Source organism: Centrocercus urophasianus, unplaced genomic scaffold, assembly GCF_019232065.1.
Source record: "Centrocercus urophasianus isolate 14NV4802_14NV808 unplaced genomic scaffold, USGS_Curo_1.0 seq_13, whole genome shotgun sequence".
Classification (NCBI taxonomy): Eukaryota; Metazoa; Chordata; class Aves; order Galliformes; family Phasianidae; genus Centrocercus; species Centrocercus urophasianus.
The window spans coordinates 33,342,686-33,360,805 of record NW_024884475.1 but is presented as its reverse complement, the minus strand read 5'-3'; the positions used below and the strand labels follow the sequence as shown (position 1 = coordinate 33,360,805).

General features: G+C 39.4%; 1 protein-coding gene across 10 annotated transcripts in view; it reads right to left on the bottom strand.

Moving 5' to 3' along the window:
• The window catches only part of ANK2 (ankyrin 2), a 307,168-nt gene that overhangs the window by 81,487 nt on the left and 207,561 nt on the right, over positions 1–18,120 (bottom strand). For all 10 annotated transcript variants that reach the window (XM_042811616.1, XM_042811621.1, XM_042811625.1 and 7 more), the window contains 11 exons: positions 15,969–16,067; positions 14,456–14,653; positions 11,526–11,624; positions 11,258–11,356; positions 8,767–8,865; positions 7,423–7,620; positions 5,352–5,450; positions 4,719–4,817; positions 2,053–2,250; positions 538–636; positions 335–433 (listed from right to left, as the gene is read on the bottom strand). In XM_042811616.1, coding sequence (XP_042667550.1) covers positions 335–433; positions 538–636; positions 2,053–2,250; positions 4,719–4,817; positions 5,352–5,450; positions 7,423–7,620; positions 8,767–8,865; positions 11,258–11,356; positions 11,526–11,624; positions 14,456–14,653; positions 15,969–16,067 — 1,386 coding nt within the window. The remainder of the gene's footprint in view (positions 1–334; positions 434–537; positions 637–2,052; positions 2,251–4,718; positions 4,818–5,351; positions 5,451–7,422; positions 7,621–8,766; positions 8,866–11,257; positions 11,357–11,525; positions 11,625–14,455; positions 14,654–15,968; positions 16,068–18,120) is intronic.

Here is an 18,120-nt window from a genome sequence, read left to right as displayed (position 1 = left end):
TCAGCATTACACTGAAGCCATGTGTGAATGAAATCAGAAATAAACTTGTTAGTTGCAAATGAAAAGAAGGAGAAAACAACAAAACACACACACAAAAATACCAATTCCCTTACATAATCCCAAAGAGTTATCTGACTTCTCTTTTGTGAACATTGAAAAAGGTGATGCAGCAGACACAATGCATTCCACTATAGCCACAGATCAAAAAATGTTGATATCGACTACTCAATAATTACAGTTTCCTAATGAAAAAGGTACTTAGTGGTATGTATCAGTAGCATTTGATAAACAAGTTCACATTAAGAGCACAAGAAAGCAATGCAAAATTATTTACCTTTGTTTTAGCATTGACATTTGCTCCCTCCTTGAGAAGAAAATTCACCATTTTGATGTTTCCATAGTGACATGCCACAATTAAAGGAGTATAACCAAGCTACAAGAGAATATAGAAATAAAACTGCAAGCTCAGTGGAATATTCCTTTATGATGATAGCATCCTTTGGCACACTGGAGACAAGTAGCCACTAAATGATTTACCTTTGTCTGAGCATCTTGGTTTGCACCATGTTTTGTGAGTATTTCAGCTACATTCACTTTATCCTCTTGAGCTGCAAGGTGTAAGGACGTCAGTCCAGTCTGGAAATGGAATACATAATATAAATGAATAAATAAATAAAACCTTCTTCAGGTTACAAATCTAGCCTTTCTCGCTTATCTTTAAAAGATGGAGAGACTCTAACTATAACTTCTAAATATATGTTTTAAACAAAGTAGAGTTGATGCTTCTTTTGTCTGGCTGGACAAATAGCTCCACAGAAATTACATCACCGTAATGACACAGTAAATGTTTCAGGCATCAATGATCACACTTGGATTTTATAGTATAATGTCACTAAGGAAGCTGAGAGTCCCATTAATAAATTAGCGTGCTGTGCCTCCCACTCAGATGGGAGAGGGAACCTTAACAACAGCAGGCAAGAGTCCGAATGAAGAAACTAATCCCGAAACAGATCTCACTCAAAGATGCCAAGGAAACAGATATAGTAATTAACTGAAAGCTCACTGTGATCACACATGGTGCTTGGCCACGAACAAGGAAAGGAATAAACTTTTTGAGAGAAATGAAAACTACACTGTTTCTTACTGGTTATATAGCATATTATATTAATGCTAGATCATGAGAGACTTGAGCCATTCATTTTCACTCGTATGAACAAAAACTACAGGCTTTCAATTTAAGGTAAATAAAATTTATGTATATGCCTGTATAAATCTGGTGACCTGTGAAAATATAGGTTTTCTCTACACTTATCTTCTATGTAGGCCCATCAAGTATAACCATAGGAGAATCCAAAGGATTGGACAGATCCTCCAGAGGAGGTTTTTTTTCCCGCTCACTACTCCACTAATACTGTTGTTAAGTTATTTGTCCCTCTTTTCCTAACCTTGGCAAGATGGCTAAAGAGTAAGATATATGATAATAAAGAGCCTTTGCTAGCACTAAATTATTTTGAACTGCAGCTCTCAGGTTTCTGTTACATGTAATTAAATCAACCCACAGACCCGCAAACTCCAGAATTTTACATTTCTCATCCTTTGGATCTAATGTAAAACTTGAGGAACATGCCTATCTCCATGAGGACACAGCTAATAGATGGCAAGGTTGCAACACAACAAAAATGCAGCTGTCTCACCTTTCTGAATGCCTCAGAAACCATTTTATCTAGCCTCTTTTGTCCCATTCCCTCTCCACCAGAGCAGGTGGTACATCATTTTTCTCTGGTCACAGCAAACAGCTGCAGCTCCTCTAGTGGGCTACCCAGTAAAGTTATTAATTACACAATACAGGTTAACTGATCAATCTGTCTGCCATTCCTATGTATCCTCTCCTCATTTCTACTGTTTGCCCACCCTTGTCACTTCTGCAGACACTCGAATATGCATACAAGGAAGTGGAGAATTTCTGAGACATGACCTCATTCCCACACTGTGTATTGTATTTTCCTGGATACTCTTGACATAGATAGCACTTTGTCTTCAGCTGTGAGTTACCTTTGTTGCCACATGGATATTGGAACCTTTCTCCAAAAGCAATGTCACCATGTCTGTGTGACCTTCTTGGGAGGCTAAATGAAGTGGCGTCACTCCCTGTTTGGTCAAAATGTTGGTCTCAGCCCCATAGTTCAACAGCGTGGTAGCTATCTGCATCTGATTTTTCTTGGCAGCAATGTGTAGAGGGGTGTATCCATTCTAACACAGGTTAGGAAACAAAACAAAAGTAACATTAATACAAGCCTAAAAAGTCAGACATCTTAGAACTATGTTTTTTTCAGTTACTCCTTATGATTAGAGTTGGGAGTCCAATATATTTTCAATATCAGGCATGCTTTTGCAATCTATTATTTTGTCCATACCAACTAGAAAAAGCAGGCTCTTGCTAGGTCAGACAGGACTTCTTAATCTGATAACTTCAAATTTCCCTGCATTTGAAACCTATATTTTGAATATCATATGTTGTAAATATTCACTTTTGAGTGATGCTCTCTGTGACAAGCAATGCATGCACACTCTTCATTACATTATGTGTTTTAGGACTGCATGGGTAAAGATGTGTCTGGATAAGGAATTTTGATACATGAGACATAGTTCTGGCTGGAACCAGTAATATGGAATAATGTTATTCTGATCAAATTGACCATTTAAGCAAAGCAGAAAGACATTATTGCTACTCTGGGAACAAGACAACTTCCCACCTTTAATTGCTTTAGAATGCACTAAGTGGGAAGATTTAGAATCACAGAATATCATGAGAATAGATTACATCAGACAGTCTCTGTGGAGATGTTGGTTGGTCTATATCTTCTTAAAAGGGAGCTTCACCAAGCTATCCAATGGCAACTGTAGCTTTTGCCACCTTTCTTGCACATCAATGTAAAAAGTTCTCATATAATCACTAATAATTCAAGGATGGGCCCCATTTTCTAGAAAGCATGTAAAACAGCAGTCCCTTACAGGACAAAACACACTGAAGACAGCACAAATTCTCATTATTCTTCCCTTTTGGTAGCCTTTGCCTAACACTGTGAAATCATAACACCATTTCCAATCCCAGAATGAATTCTGCACGTATGTGGTCATAATATACATGTTGTTTGCAATATTACAGAACACTGAAGTAAGCTCCAACTGTGACTCAAACTCACAAACATAAAATGAGCAAAGAGAGGCACAAATATGCATGCATACACATATGTAGCTCTTTTTCAGGAAAGGTTTGGAAGAACAATAATTTGTGCAGTTGGGTGGTTATTCATATGAGATTGCTCAGGGTCTGGCCTAGTCACATTTTTACCACTTCCAAGGATCCCACATCCCTGTAAACAACCTGTTCCAACACTCAGTCACATCCACACCCTGTTTGTTTGTTTGCGGTTTGTTGTTGTTGCTTTGTTTGTTTTTGTTTAAATTTACATTGAATTGAAACTTCCCACATGGAACTAGCACTGGCTACAGTACCAAAGGAGGTTGTGGCCAGGCTGCCCTCTCATGAGGGTGTTAGACATGGTGCTGCCTCCTGCTCTCCATGAAACAGAGAGAAAAGCAGCGGGAAGAAAGGGTAGGAAGGAGAGAGGAAAGAAGGAAGGGGGGCTTAGACATGTGTACTTTTTCAGTAAGTAAAAACCTGGCTGGATGTCAAGGCCCCAAAAATGGTGGTGAATAGAGGTCAATCCAGCTGGTGACCAGTCACTAGAGGTGCTCCTCAGGGGTCAGTATTAGGGCTAGTCCTGTTTAATAACTTTGCTGATGATCTGGATGAGAGGATTGAATGCACCCTCAGTAAATTTGCAGACGACACCAAGCTGGGAGGATATACTGATCCACCTGAGGGAAGAAAGGCCTGGGGGACCTGGACAGACTGATCGCTGGCATGAGGACAGTGGGATGAAGTTCAACAAGACCAAATGTCAGGTCTGGCACTTAGGTTGCAACAACTCAGTGCAACACTACAGGCGTGGGGCAGAGTGACTGGAAGGCTTTGTGGGAGCAAAGGATTGGGGGGTTTTGGCTGAACATGAGTTGGCAAACAGCCCAGGTGACTGAGAAGGCCAAGGCATCCTGGCTTGTATCAGAAATAGCGCATCCAGCAGGAGCAGGGAGTTGATCATCCCTCTGTGTTCAGCACTGGTGAGGCTGTACCTTAAGTGCTGTGCTCAGTTTTGGGTCCCTCACTACAAGAAAGACATTGAGGCCCTGGAGCGTCCAGAGAAGAGCAATTAAGCTGGTGAGGGGTCTGGAGCACAAGTCTTATGGGGAACAGCTGAGGGAGCTGGGATTGTTGAGTCTAGAGAAGAGGAGGCTCAGGGGAGATCTCATGGCTCTCAACAACTCTCAAAGGGATGTCATGGTGAAGTAGGGATTGGCCTCTTCTCCCATGTAACAGTGACAGGATGAGAGGGAACGGCCTCAGGTTGTGCCAGGAAAAGTTCAGGATGGATATTAGGAAGAATTCTTTCAGAATGAGTGGTGAGGTATTGGAACAGGCTGCCCTGGGAACTGGTGGAGTCACCACCCTGGAGGTGCTCAAGGAAAGGGTAGCGGTGGCACTAAGGGACGTGGTTTAGTGTAGCGATGAGCAGACAGTTGGACCGGAAAATCTTAACAGTGCCTTCCAACCTCAGCGACGCTGTGACTGCACGAGCAGTTGGGGCAGAGCTCACCTTGGCGGTCACGTGGGGCGAGGCGCCCTTCTCCAGCAACAGCAGCGCCACCTTCTGGTTGTCGTAATGGGCCGCCACGTGCAGGGGCGTGAGGCCGTTCTGTAAGGGCGGTTAGGGGCGTTAGTGCGGGAGGGTACCAGCGGGACCCCGAGTGCGGGGCGGTGGTTAATGTTAGTGACCAGAAGTCACGGGCAGTGGCTGTTTAATGCAGAGAAGAGCAGCTGAGGGGGAGCCTGGGTGGCCCTGCTTGATGCAGCCACCAGTGTGGTTTCCATCTCCCCCAACCCTGTGAGAATCAGTTCCCACAGCACGGAGCAAAAAAATGGTCTTACCCCCAGGTTTTTGAATTACGATTTCTACAGTTTGGACATTCCTATGAAATTGGTATTTTTGGAGCCACCAAAACGTCTTTGCCCTCTGAGCTGCCCATTGCATAACCCTCCTCTAGGGAACCTAAACCCAGTGCTCAGCACCATAGCCTCCAACGCTATCAGACACAACCGACAGCCTTGGGAGGGCGTGATCTTAAGCTAACACCACCATATGAAAGTGGCTGCAGGCTTCCCTTGTACGCACATTGCGCCAAGTAAGAACCCAAAATGCTGCTAATTTTTGTTACTTTCTGCTTAGTACCTTGCCGGCTGAATCAGGAGAGGCACGACGCTGCAGGAGGAGCTTTGCCACTTCTAGGCTCCCATATTTGGCTGCCACATGCAAAGGCGTGAATCCCTTCTGAAAAATTTCAGGAGACAAAAGCAAATGTTTGTGTTAAAAAGCATGCAGACACCTATCTTTCGAGGGCTATGTTATTAAACAAGTTGGTAATTCCTTGACCTATACTCAAGGTGCCAGAATCAATAGCCTAATGGTGAAATAGCATCATCTCTTCAAAGCATTTTGATAACCATGAAATACAAAATAAGTTTTCCCCTTTCATTATTCTTTCCCATGGATGTGATGGCAGATTAGCATATGGTTTATCTGATACAGATTCTACTAGCAACATAACACTATGTGAGCAAGGAAGGCACTTGTTCAAATTTCTATTCCAGACCAGCTCTATTATTATTTTTTTTTAGCTTTATGATAAGAGTTGTAGAAATATTTCCTGTGTCAATTGGTGCTAGTAACAATAAAACACCAACTAAATTCAGCAAGAAAAGCTCCAAACTTTGTGTTCGTTCTTTAGAGAGCTTGTTGAAGAATTTCAACTTGGTCTTTTTTTTTTTTTTTTTTATTAACAACAGTCTCTGCTGGAGCCTCAGAACTTCAGCTAAAAACGTCACTGCCTGACTCAATAGCAGTGCTTCTGGAAACACATCATACTGGCATGACAAAAATCTTGCATTTTTGAAGGAATACTTTTCTATTTATTTTAGTAACGCATATCAGTGATGCACAAAGTCTGTGAAAAACTAATGCTTCATGGTTTAGATGGTTAGATGGTTCATCTGCTCTTTCAGTTTTAAAAATCACGCTGATAAGGAAAACAGTAGGTGGCAGACTACACTGTTGTTCTGACAGTAATTCCAGGTAGCTGCAAATACCTATTTGCATGACACGTAAACGATGCGTAATGCTTATCATCATCAACTTGTTCCAGAAATCCCACCTCAACAGGAGTTTATGTAAGGAACTCTCATACATTTCCAGCTCATGAATCAAAGTTTTGTAGAAAGATTATCTGGAGGATTACATTTTCCCGTATTCATAATTATAGAATGTTTCTGCAATACTAAAAGCAAATGTCACTAAACAGTATGGAAAACTGAGAAAGTATTTAGTGTATTTTTAGCCACTTTTATGTGATTCAACAGACAGATAAAAGAACAACAGCAGGCATGCCTAGTAATCCATAGATCACAATTTCAGAATTGCTGCTTTAGTCCTCTAAACCCCAGAAAACATCAAATTTTTCAAAAATACATTTTAAGCTCCCACTGTCAAATCAGAGGTACTATTTAATCACATGTAATACATTAGAAAGAAATACCTTGGCACATAATTCTAGTCACAGTATCTATTTTCTTATATTTTTAGCACTCTGTTAGGAATGTATTGGTAACCATTTTTTGCTAACAAAACAATAATATTCCACAGACTATTTCTTTTATAAGTTTAGAAAAATGGCCCATTGGGTCATGTGATATCTTGCTTACAGAACTGCTGAAAATAAATTCGGAATTAGATGAGACTGGACAGATACTGAATTGTATAAACAAACATTTAGGAACAATCCTTTCATTTAGTATAGACATAATTATTTTACTGTTTAAATAAACAAGGTATTGAAAAATAAACAGACTTGTTCATTAGGAAAAATAATAATAATTTGCTCCCTTCCCTCAAATCTGCACTTTCTAGTTTGAAAATTTTGGCAACAAAAGTCCTGTTCATAACACAATGGCAAAGAGTTATATAGAAGGACCTCATTTACATTTTAAGCTTGTTATAGCCATTATTTATCATGACCTTCAGTAGGATCCAAACTCTCTACTTCGGATGACAGTAAAAACTGTCCAAACTCAATCAATGCCTAATACATTACTTCAGTTTACCGGATTGCTGTTGATTAAATAGGAACAAAACAAGATGCAGAGTAGCTCAGTTTCTCAGAGCGAAAGCACATCCCTCATGAAACAGGCATGGTCAAGCATACACTGCTTATATTACTAGAGTACAGTCACGAAGTGTTCTGACTTACTTTGGTGGACATGGAGTGTGAGGCACCTGCCTCTAGGAGAACTGATGCAACATCAACTTGTCCCTCTCTGGCAGAGATGTGCAGTGGAGTGTATCCATTAGTTGTTGCAGCATCAGGATGGGCCATGTGCTGTAGCAGAAGCTGGACAATCTCTGTTTTACCCAAGCGAGAGGCAATGTGCAGTGGAGTCTGTTCTTCCTACAACTCAAATCAAGTAGACAATTAGAGCAGGTAGAACTATTCTGAACCCAATATCATGTTTTACATTAATAAACATTTCTATGCATTTGTCTTGGAAAAATACTAAAAAGCAACAGCACAAAAAAGCAGTAGAAGAGGGCAGGTTAATTTTTCAGATGAGATTCAGCTTGTAACAGAAAGTAACATAAAGAAAAACATCATTTTTCTTGTCTCAGTAAGATGACGCATAGCTCCCCCCTCACTTGCTCTCTTTTGTGTTTTTAATTTGTTATACATCGGCTACCTTGCTCTGAAAATGATTTATGTTTTCATAATCTAGTTCTAACTGCTATCAGAATGCCTGATGTTTGGATTTAGGATATTGCTGTATACCTTCTCACTTAGATGGAACAGCTGCTGCTGGTCTGAATCAGGCATATTGTATAGAGTCTGCCTGGGACTGGGGGTAATTCTCTTCTAGCAGCTCATATGGTGCTGTGTTTTAGATTTATGACCAAAATGGGATTGCTAACACACCAGTGGTTTAGGTATTGCTGAGCAGTGCTTGCACAGTGTCAAGGCCTTCTTAGCTGGAAGGTGACACAGCCAGGACAGCTGATCTGAATGGACCAAGAAGATAATCCATACCCTGTAATGTCATACCTAGCAATAAAACTAGAGGGTGAGCTTTTCCAAAAAAGCTGTTGCTTGGAGACAGGCTGAGCACCAATCTGCTTGTGGGAGGTGGTGAGTGATTGCCTTTGCGTCACTCGCAACGGGGGGAGTGCTTGTTTTGTTCTGTGTTTATACTGTTCTGCTGTTATTTTTTTCCCTCTTCCTTCACTTATTAACTGCTTTTATCTCAACCCAAGAGTTTCAATCACTTTTTACCTTTTGATTGTTTACCCTGATCCCACAAGGAAAGAACAAGCAATGGCATGAAGACAGCCAGAACGACTAGCCAGGCAGGGTCAACCCACTGCACACATTCTATTTGAAACATCCACACAGAAATACATTGCTGCTTTTGGAACTGTTCAAGATTTGTTTAGTGTTGAATTCACAGATTATATAAAAATGAAATTAATTCTCCCTTGGTTCCCTGTTTCAGCGATAATTTTTAGTAAGAAAAAGCAAAAAAAAACCTGTGAGCAAAACACCTACCCTGGCTCGAGCGTCAACTAGGGCCCCATTTCTCAGGAGACAACGAACTACTTCCACCTGCCCGGCACGTGCTGCCATGTGCAGTGCAGTTTCTCCACGCTGCAGAAAAGTAAAAAAATTTCAATGTTTTAAGCCTCCATGAAGAAATACAGCTCTGCATTTCTGCCAGCTGAGACAGGGAGCTGAGAACAGTGCATGCATACATGTGCCAAGCCTGGGTAGTTTATGGTTTGCAAATTCGGCAATCCTGGAGAAAAATTATTTATACAGTATTCTACATTTTACACCTGCCTGGTCACATATGTTCCTCAGGTTTTTATATACAGGTGCATCAGCTTCTGCTGATGTACACTGAACATTATCTCTCTGTGCAATTGTACAATGAACCTGTCTCTTTCTAGGGATTGTGAGGCACACAAGCCTCAAAATGGAAGCAAATTTTTCTCCAGATGGTCTCTTTCTGCACACTGTGTGGAGCTGGCAGCTTTAAAATGCCTTGCAGCAGCTGTGCACAACTGAGCCAGCATATGAAACGTGTAAAATCTGTGCTCAGCAGCACAGATCTGTCTGTAGGCTATGAAATGAATCTTGCTTCAAGCCTTCTACAGCAAACAGAATTTGAAGGAGCATATGAAATTCTGGAAGGCTAACTGGAGTGATGTTGAATTTCAGATCATGATAACGAAGTATAGGTGACACATTTGAAGCATTTACTTTCTGCATAGGTTTGCAAAAAAACACTGAAAGTGACTACTCCTTGATGATGGCATTTCAAGCTGAATTTTGCACAGTTCAGTATTTTCTGAGCTCAGTGTCATAAAGTGGACTAAAATAGTCCCTGTGCAGCTCACTGGTATCTGATACATTAGGCGCTGGGACAGTTCTGCATATATCTGTTAAGTATGACAACACAGCAGGACTGATCATTTCTATCTGTTAAGAGTTTTTTTTCCTTCTTACTATAGAGCTGGACTATATGTTATTACTGTGACTGTCGAGTTAAACTGCCAAACTGAACACTATTGTGAAGTTCTTCTGTGTCAGAGATCAGGTCTTCTCAACCTTCTGCATAGACATGGCAAAAAGAAGTAACCTGAGTTTGCTTCCTATTATGAACTCAAACCCTCTGGACATGTAGTTGATTGGCCAATGATCAATTTAAAATTAATGTTGGATCACCATCTGTGATTAGTAAGTAGGCAGCAAACAAAATCTCACAGCCTCTGTTACAAATCATAATGCAGAATCTACGTAAATATTATTACCTGAAGAATGAACTGTTCAAAATGAGAATAATTTTTACGTTTCTCACAATCCAATGATCAAGTTTCTACAAACACCCTTTTATACCTGAGTTAACAACACAATTCAGCATTTGGAAACACTTAGTAATCCAGCAGGGGACTTCTGCTTACCAAGTAAAAGCCAAGATACCTATGTAGCACAAACTGTAAAGTGTTAAACTTTGCATAAATATGTCCAGCAACACCACCACAGTATTTTAAATTGTTTCCACAACAATTTCTTGTTAGCTTCTGTCTCATCAATAAAGGTTTTATGTACAGATTGCTTTTACAAGAAATAGAAACCAGTAAAATGTTTTATCAAGAAGAATCTGTCCTAATGATTCAGACAAACAGCTTGGTGTGCATAAAGCTGTCACTAGGCTCCATATAAGATTTTTCTGGACAGGAAAAACTAATAAATAAGCGTACCTGAATTAATAACTTTTTCTTGTTATTTTCTTCTTGGGAACACTTTTTTATAACATTACTGGTAAAGAGCTGCTTTTAATGAGCAGATAGTCAGAAATTAAATATTTATAATGACAAATTCAAACAGTAAGATATCTATGAAATACAACTTAGGAAATCATCACATTCTTTTTATGGTTATTATTCTTGGTAACTCGGTATTGGTATACAAACACATCCATTATTCTATGATAAGTCAGGTTCTGCATTTAGTTATCCCCCAAAGGTCACATTTTCCAAGTTTAAATATGTTCTTTCACAAGGCACTAGTCCCTAGAACTTCCTCTATAAAAGGAACACCTTGAATTTAATATTTTAACTTCTTGTTTAATTAGGTTTGAGCATTTAATACCCTTTTATTAATACAAATGACACAATTTCATTATGGCCAGCAAGGCTATGCAAGTAGAAGTTAGAGTCTCTTAGAGATAAATTTCATCATTCTGAATTGACTTGGTTTATAATCAGCTTGCAATGTATTTGGCGAGCTTTGACTGTTTTTAAGGGAATTTTATCTGCTCAGGCATTGCAGGAGAGTACACAAAACCAAAAGTGGCTTACAATGCCTATACAGTAGCTATTTTCCCCTCTTCATTGTTTGGGAAAAGTGCTAGCATAATTTGTCCTAACAGAGAATAAAGTAATGAAGTATCATTAAAATGTGACCTTTGTTTGCACCACATGGACCTTTTTGTAGCGAGCATCACACAGATGATTCTAGTCAAAGCCATACTCACAATGTTAGTGACATCGGGAGAGGCTCCGTTCTGCAGCAGAAGGAGGACTATGTTCAAGTGGCCCATAAATGCAGCCACATGTATTGGTGTGAGGCCCGACTGCGAAACAAAGCAAGAGCAGTTTTACTCCTCTGCACGAGCATAGGGGAGGGGCTTCTTTGTTTAAATAAACATAAGCGAAGGTGGGGCATGACAGGAAAGAGAAAAAAAGAAGCACAAAAGGAGAAAGAGAAGGAATGTTTCTTCAGGGTATGAAACATTTTTCTACCTCCGTTATAGCCTGGATTGAAGCCCCATATTTCACCAGGAGTTCCATGACTTTGATGCGATTTTTCTTGCAGGCAATGTGCAGTGGAGTAAAACCATTCTGTGCAAAAGACAGTCATGTTAGTTAAAAACATGCAGCTACACTTTCTACATAGCTCCATGCTGGCACACTGGGAGCAGAAGTGTTAGAGTAGTAGAAGCAATTGTTCTTTAAGCAGAAGAGGTTATGAATTACAGAAATCTCCCAGGAGCCTCAAGGAGAACAAAGCAGTGCTGCTGCTTTCTTCTCTAGCAATGGAGAGAAACTGAACTTAGATCTCTCAAAACCAAATACAGATGTGCCCGTTCTGAGTCACAAAGTTATGCCCATGTGCATGCATGTATGCGGTTCCAAAGACTGCACATATATATGTGTAAGAATAACTTTGAAATCAGTTAGGGTCTTCTGAGATGTATAAAGCACATACTATACCTTTCTAAGAACGGAACAGAGTATTTCTACCAGATTCCATCTTTTTTTTTTTTTTTTCTTTATTCTGTAAGCTTATAAACTAAGTATCTATGCATATTAATTTAGTATTTACAAATCAACCTGCAGTATACTGTATTCATTTTTAAGCGTGTGTGCACATTTTAAGTGTGTTATATTAATACCACTATTCCAGCTTTGGTTTCACAATACCAATTCTTTACCCTCGGTATCTGGGTTAAAATTTAATGGGAAGGAGCAGGAACAGGAGAGAATGAGGAGTAGAGGAGGGAATATCTTAAACCAGAGTTGCAGCCTAGAACTTTAAACTGCGAGACAGTAGTTATAGTGTTTTGCTTACCCTCAGTAGATATTCATTTCTTTCAAAATGTTTATTCAGTAAAACTGGGGCTTTTTCAACAAAGCATGTCTTCACATTGTGTGTGTAATACATGCTTTGACTTCAAGCTGTTTTTATGCATTGCTAACACAGGGTGTGTGTCTAAAGTTAAGCAAACACATTATTCACTGCACGTGAACATTTTAGTGAAAAGCACAGATATATATATATATTTTTAAACAATGTCAACTACATGCTCTATTTTCTAATAAAAAGGATCAGTACTGAGAAACACTCAACTAGTAGTAAATAACTTAGCTTGTAGAAAGAGACACATGACAGTCAGCTTCTGTTAAGAGAAATGTTAATTACCAGTTGTTTTGAAGGAACTTTAAGGAGTACAAAAATTGAAAAAGCTAAGAACTCATGAGGTGCTTGTATCCCCACAACATTTTGCAAATATTAATGATTTTTTTTAATATAGTACAAAATGAGTAATTTATAAAACTTCTTCCAACACAGGACGCTCTGCTAAATATCACAAATAACCTTCCCCAGTTTCTTAAGAAGTAATCAAAACCGTCATATATTCTAGGCTCCTGCATTACATCTTTCAATATATTTCGTTAGAACTTTTACTGCTTCAGAAGTTTCCATTTTTTCCACTTAATTCTACTGCCTGAGTTTATTTAGCTTTGCTATTTAAGTGAGAAACAGTTTGAATGAGAGTCAGGAAAAAACTGAAAAAACTTCACTAACAAAAATGATGAGCATTCTGAATGTATTAAATACTATAAACAAGCCAGTGGTGACAAGTCCCTACTGTGGGGGAAAATGAGAGAGAAGAAAAACAACACTCTGGAAGTAGGAGAGCAGAGAGGCAGTAGCCTGAGGGTGTACTCCTTTCCTTCCAGGATAGATATTTCTCAGGAAGGGAGGAACAGAAGGTATATTCTTGTCATGGAAGGGAAGAAGAAAGATGCGGAGGCTAGCATATAGTGTGTCTGTGTGGGCAGCTGAGGAAAGTACAGCTAAAGATTATCAGGAGACTGGTGAAAAGAAAAACTAGAAATCAGGATGAAAAACACCATTGAAGAAGATCAGCAAAGTGAAAATGATAATGGGAAATACCAAGGAAGAAAAACATAAGAAGAAGAAAGAGGGATTATGAGATTTGATGTATAGAGAGGCCACGAGTGATGTGCAAAGAGGCAGGGAAGTATAAATTCCTTGGGGATGCAGAAGCTATCACAGAAAGAAAAGTACACATTCAAGGCAAGAAGCTGAGGAAGATATCAGAGGGGACTGCAGCAAAAAGACTGTGGAAGCACTGAATACAGCAGGCAATGGCAGAGTACTTGTCATGCATTGGTGTCAAGTGCTCACAGTCTCATTCTTTCCCTCATCATATGCAATTTATTGGTATTTCAGGCTCTTCCAGCGAACAGTTCATGGGAACACTTCCAATTAGAGAAAGTCTTGTGCAAGTTTGGATAGTTCAGACTCTTTAAAGTTATTTTTTTAATTTCTGAAGACAAATGTGATGTTTTTCTCCCAAGAGATAATGGTTTGCACAGCGAGTGAAAAGAATCGTACCTGTTTTCATGTAAGCATCAGAACTGTTTTTTAAAAAGGAAGAAACATGGCACCTAATACAAGGGACATCATAATTTGTTATAATTTGATAAATATAGACATTTTATAAACATAGAAATTCTAGCTTTTTTTACGTATTTTCTCTGTGCCCATTAGCTTAATGACTCAATTGAAAGCCTTTAAAAGTGTCCTGTGTATCATGTAGCATAATATGAAGAAATAAATTATTAATTCAACAAAATACCAATGTGTAAGTTACCATCACTTACAAATGGTTTTAGGTACTCCATAGAGCTATCAGACCTAAAACTACAGCCACTTGGCACAGGCCTAATGATGCAAGATATAATACTGGCAATCAGTAATCTGGCAGTAAACCCAGTCCTAGGTTGTGACAATCACTGTTTTGACTGCAGCTATTCAGGGTTGCTGGAGTCTGTTGGCAGCTTTCACTTTGCTTTCCTAGTAAGGGCTACTCACGTCCCCTTGGTAGGTTTGTTACATGACACAAGTGTGACAGATTTACCAGGGCACGAGCATTGGGATTTGCTCTCTTGTCCAGGAGGAGCTTGGTGACACGATAGTGGCCACAGTGTGCAGCTACGTGGAGGGCAGTCAGGTAGTCCAGCGTGACATCATCCACAGGAGCTTTGTGCTGCAGGAGATGTTTGACGCATTCCACGTGGTCCCCCTGGGCCGCCATGTGAAGTGGGGAGAGCCCATTCTGTGGCAAAAGAAAACAGAATGGTAACTTCTAGCATCTCTCACTCAGATAGTGGCACATAGTCAAAGAAAGCTGACATGACTTTGCAGAATACCCTCACCACAGAAAAGGAGCTGCATCTGACCTACAGTCTGGAAGGCTGTAGCCACCCTTGCCCTTCCAGCAAATACAGGGATATTTAAAGAAACAGTTCTACTCTGCTCAATATTCTGTTGAGATGCTGCCAGTGCAACCCTGATATTTTCTCCTGGCTGACAAAATCTGCCTTTGAACACAAACACCTGGGAATCCTTCCTGAAGGACACACAACATATGGGTAGGGTCTGTTCTATGACAGCCTTCTACCATTTAGTGATGTAAAGGCATTAACAGATAGGATTTGTTCTCCCACCAAAGGGACCAGTAAAGTGCTAAGGAACTTATTTAACATCTCAATGTGGATTCTTCCTGTATAAAGAGATTATACCTACTACCTGGTGCTGTAAAGGGATATACAGCTTGAGCACATCCTTACTTGATGTATTTGATGTGCATGAAACCCAGTGATAAGATCTCCCCAGAAGATTACCAAGAGAAAACCTTTGGTCTCTATTATGGATAACAATGGCTCTGAGTACAGTAATTATCCTTGTTTAGAGCCATGTTTGAGGAAGTTTGAGGGCCCAGTAAAGCATGCATGGTCTGAAAATGATATTTCAACTGCCCGTTAATCTTGATCTCTCAAGTATTGCATCTCACTGCAATACTCCATTGCACCGTTTTGCAATTAATGATACCACAGACATTAGTCAGGCACTCTGAAGTACTGCTCACCGGGGTTTGTTATTAAGCTACAAGTGCCTTTTTCTAAATAATCCGACCAAAGAGACAGCTATGCATTCATCTGAGATGCATTATTTTCAGATATCAGTAAAAACACACACTAAAATAACTTTCCAAGTATGAAATAGTCCATGAAAATTACAGGTCAAGAATCAGGAAATATTTACCACAAATCATCTCTTAGGAGTCACTGACACAGTTTTTACATCTTTGTGTTCTATAGCTGTAAAAAGCCACAAAAGTAAAGTGATTTCAATTGCACTCTGCATTGCTTTTAGTCTGGATTTAGTAATGAAGTGTATACTGTTTCACATACTTGGAAAGGATAGTCCTTAATTTGGTAAGAAGGTTTTATTTTTGGATCATTCTCCCCATTACTACCTTTCCTTTAACAGAACAGAAATGTCCTTCTTCCTCATCCTTTCAGTAACATTAAACATTCTTTGTAAAGTTACATAGAGCCATTAACATATTCTTCCAATAAGGCACACACCTTGGTCCTTGCAAGGAGTGGGGCACCTCGTTCCAGAAGCAGCTCCACAACTTGGTCATGTCCACTTCTTGCAGCACAGTGGAGTGGTGTGAGTCCGTCCTTAAAGCAAAACAAGAGACAGTGAATGAGCACATCCTCCCTGCGTTCACCCTGGCACTCTGAGCAGTCTGTTCTGACTCCTAACTGAAGCTGGCTCCACAACACAAAGTTTCCTACCTATTTTTAAGTTGTTGCACCGAAGGACACACTAACGTTCCAGTTTCAGAGAATTCCATTCTGTTTGGAAATCTATTCTCAGAGAGGTTGGTGTCAGCATGCATTGCCTCCTTCTCTCCTTCTCCTCTGCATGGCTTTGAGATTGTATTGCCTCACAGTGTAATGTATGCTGGGCCAAGGTTGCTTCATTAATCAACATTTGTCCTTTGGGTTGCTTTTGATGCAGGGATGAAATACGACACATCCATGCTGGAAAATTTACTCTAGAACTCATTTTATTTTTTTCAAACAGGCAGCAGGAGAAAAATGATTTTAAAACAGAAAGGAAAAAGAGAAGGAGAAACCAAGAGAATGAAAACTTTCATGTCTGAATTTGAGAACAAAGAGCTAACAATTCTTTCCTAAAATAACTTTGACAGCTCCAAAATATTTTTTCCACTGCAGAACACTATCTTGTATCAAAAGACTTCTTATAACTTGTTTAGTAATGATCACAACAGTGGTAACTAAAGATACATCAATGAGACAGGAGAATGCATTCGAGATAATTCCACTAGGATTAGACTTTTTTCTAGATTTTTCCAGTGGAATTAGACCTTTATACAGAAAAAGACTGGAAATACGTAGCAAGAAAAGTGTATGGGAATGAATATCAATGCTGAAGACAGAAAAAAAGGAAATTCACAACCCAAGTTTTTCATCGCATTAGAATCTGATACTGTTTAAGCGTACCTTCATAAAAGTCACCAATACTTGTTCAACAGATACAATGGTACATTTCTAATTGTTAAATGCTAGTAGCTTTAATCACAAAAAAGCCTTTCCCTTCAAGACAAGCTGATTGTCTTAGATGAAGTAGATGCTATACTCTAGGGCTCTTTCTGAAGAATCCAGTAACAACTCAGTTATGAATATGTTTGTCTGTGATTCATGACTTACAGGTCAAAAAGATAGTGGAAATGCAGTAACACAGCCTTTCTTACACATTAGTGACTCTCCTTCACATGCAGACACAGTTTGTCACGCTGAAGTTTGTGGGAACGCTACATCATTTTTACTTCTGCTAACATACTTAAATTGTAGCTCCATATTGCAACATCATTTTGGTTATCCAAACACTGCCCTTTCATGCTCCAGAAATGGTACGTCCAAGAAGCAGATCCTCTCTCATCCTCAATTTTATAAGCACAGAGCACCTTTTGGAGTTAGCAATGCGCAAAGCAAAAGTGAGGAACTGAGATTTGGGAAGAATTTTTATCATTATTTATCTACTGTTTGCAGAGATTTTTCAGAAACACGTGGCAGGGTTAGGTGTGCCTTGGCACTTGCTATTTCAGAGGCAGTTGCTGCATCACTAAATTCTATGAAAGCTTTGCAATGAAATTCAGTGGATGGAAGATCAAACTCACAAACAGAATTAAAGGGTGTTCAGCACAAAGTCAGTCTGGTCAATGTAAAGGAATTGTGTATAGCTAGATTATCTGTTTCTTCCTTGCAACTTGAGAGTACCCAAATCGAGCCTTTAAATCTATTTGCATCTCACTGCTGGAGATACTTATACACAATTCTCATTAGCATTACTAAGGCAAGAATGTTTCAAATGTATTCTAGAAAGGGAATTTATTTGGTATATCTCTCCCATTTCTGGCCTTTTGTACTCTACATTTTAATCAAAGTGGAATGTTCACACTCCTTGTTTGCATAGTGACTTTGATGTTATTCTATCTAATCGAATGGTGAAAGAAAGTTAGAATTGTGATGCCTTAGAGAAAACAAAAAAATCCCCAGAGGGGAAAAAGAGAACAAGACAAGACAAGAAACACTCGGACTCCACAAGAAAGTCTAGTTAAAAGAAAAGTAAGAATGACATTGTTAAATAAAAAATAAATAAGAAAGAAAGAAAGAAAGAAAGAAAGAAAGAAAGAAAGAAAGAAAG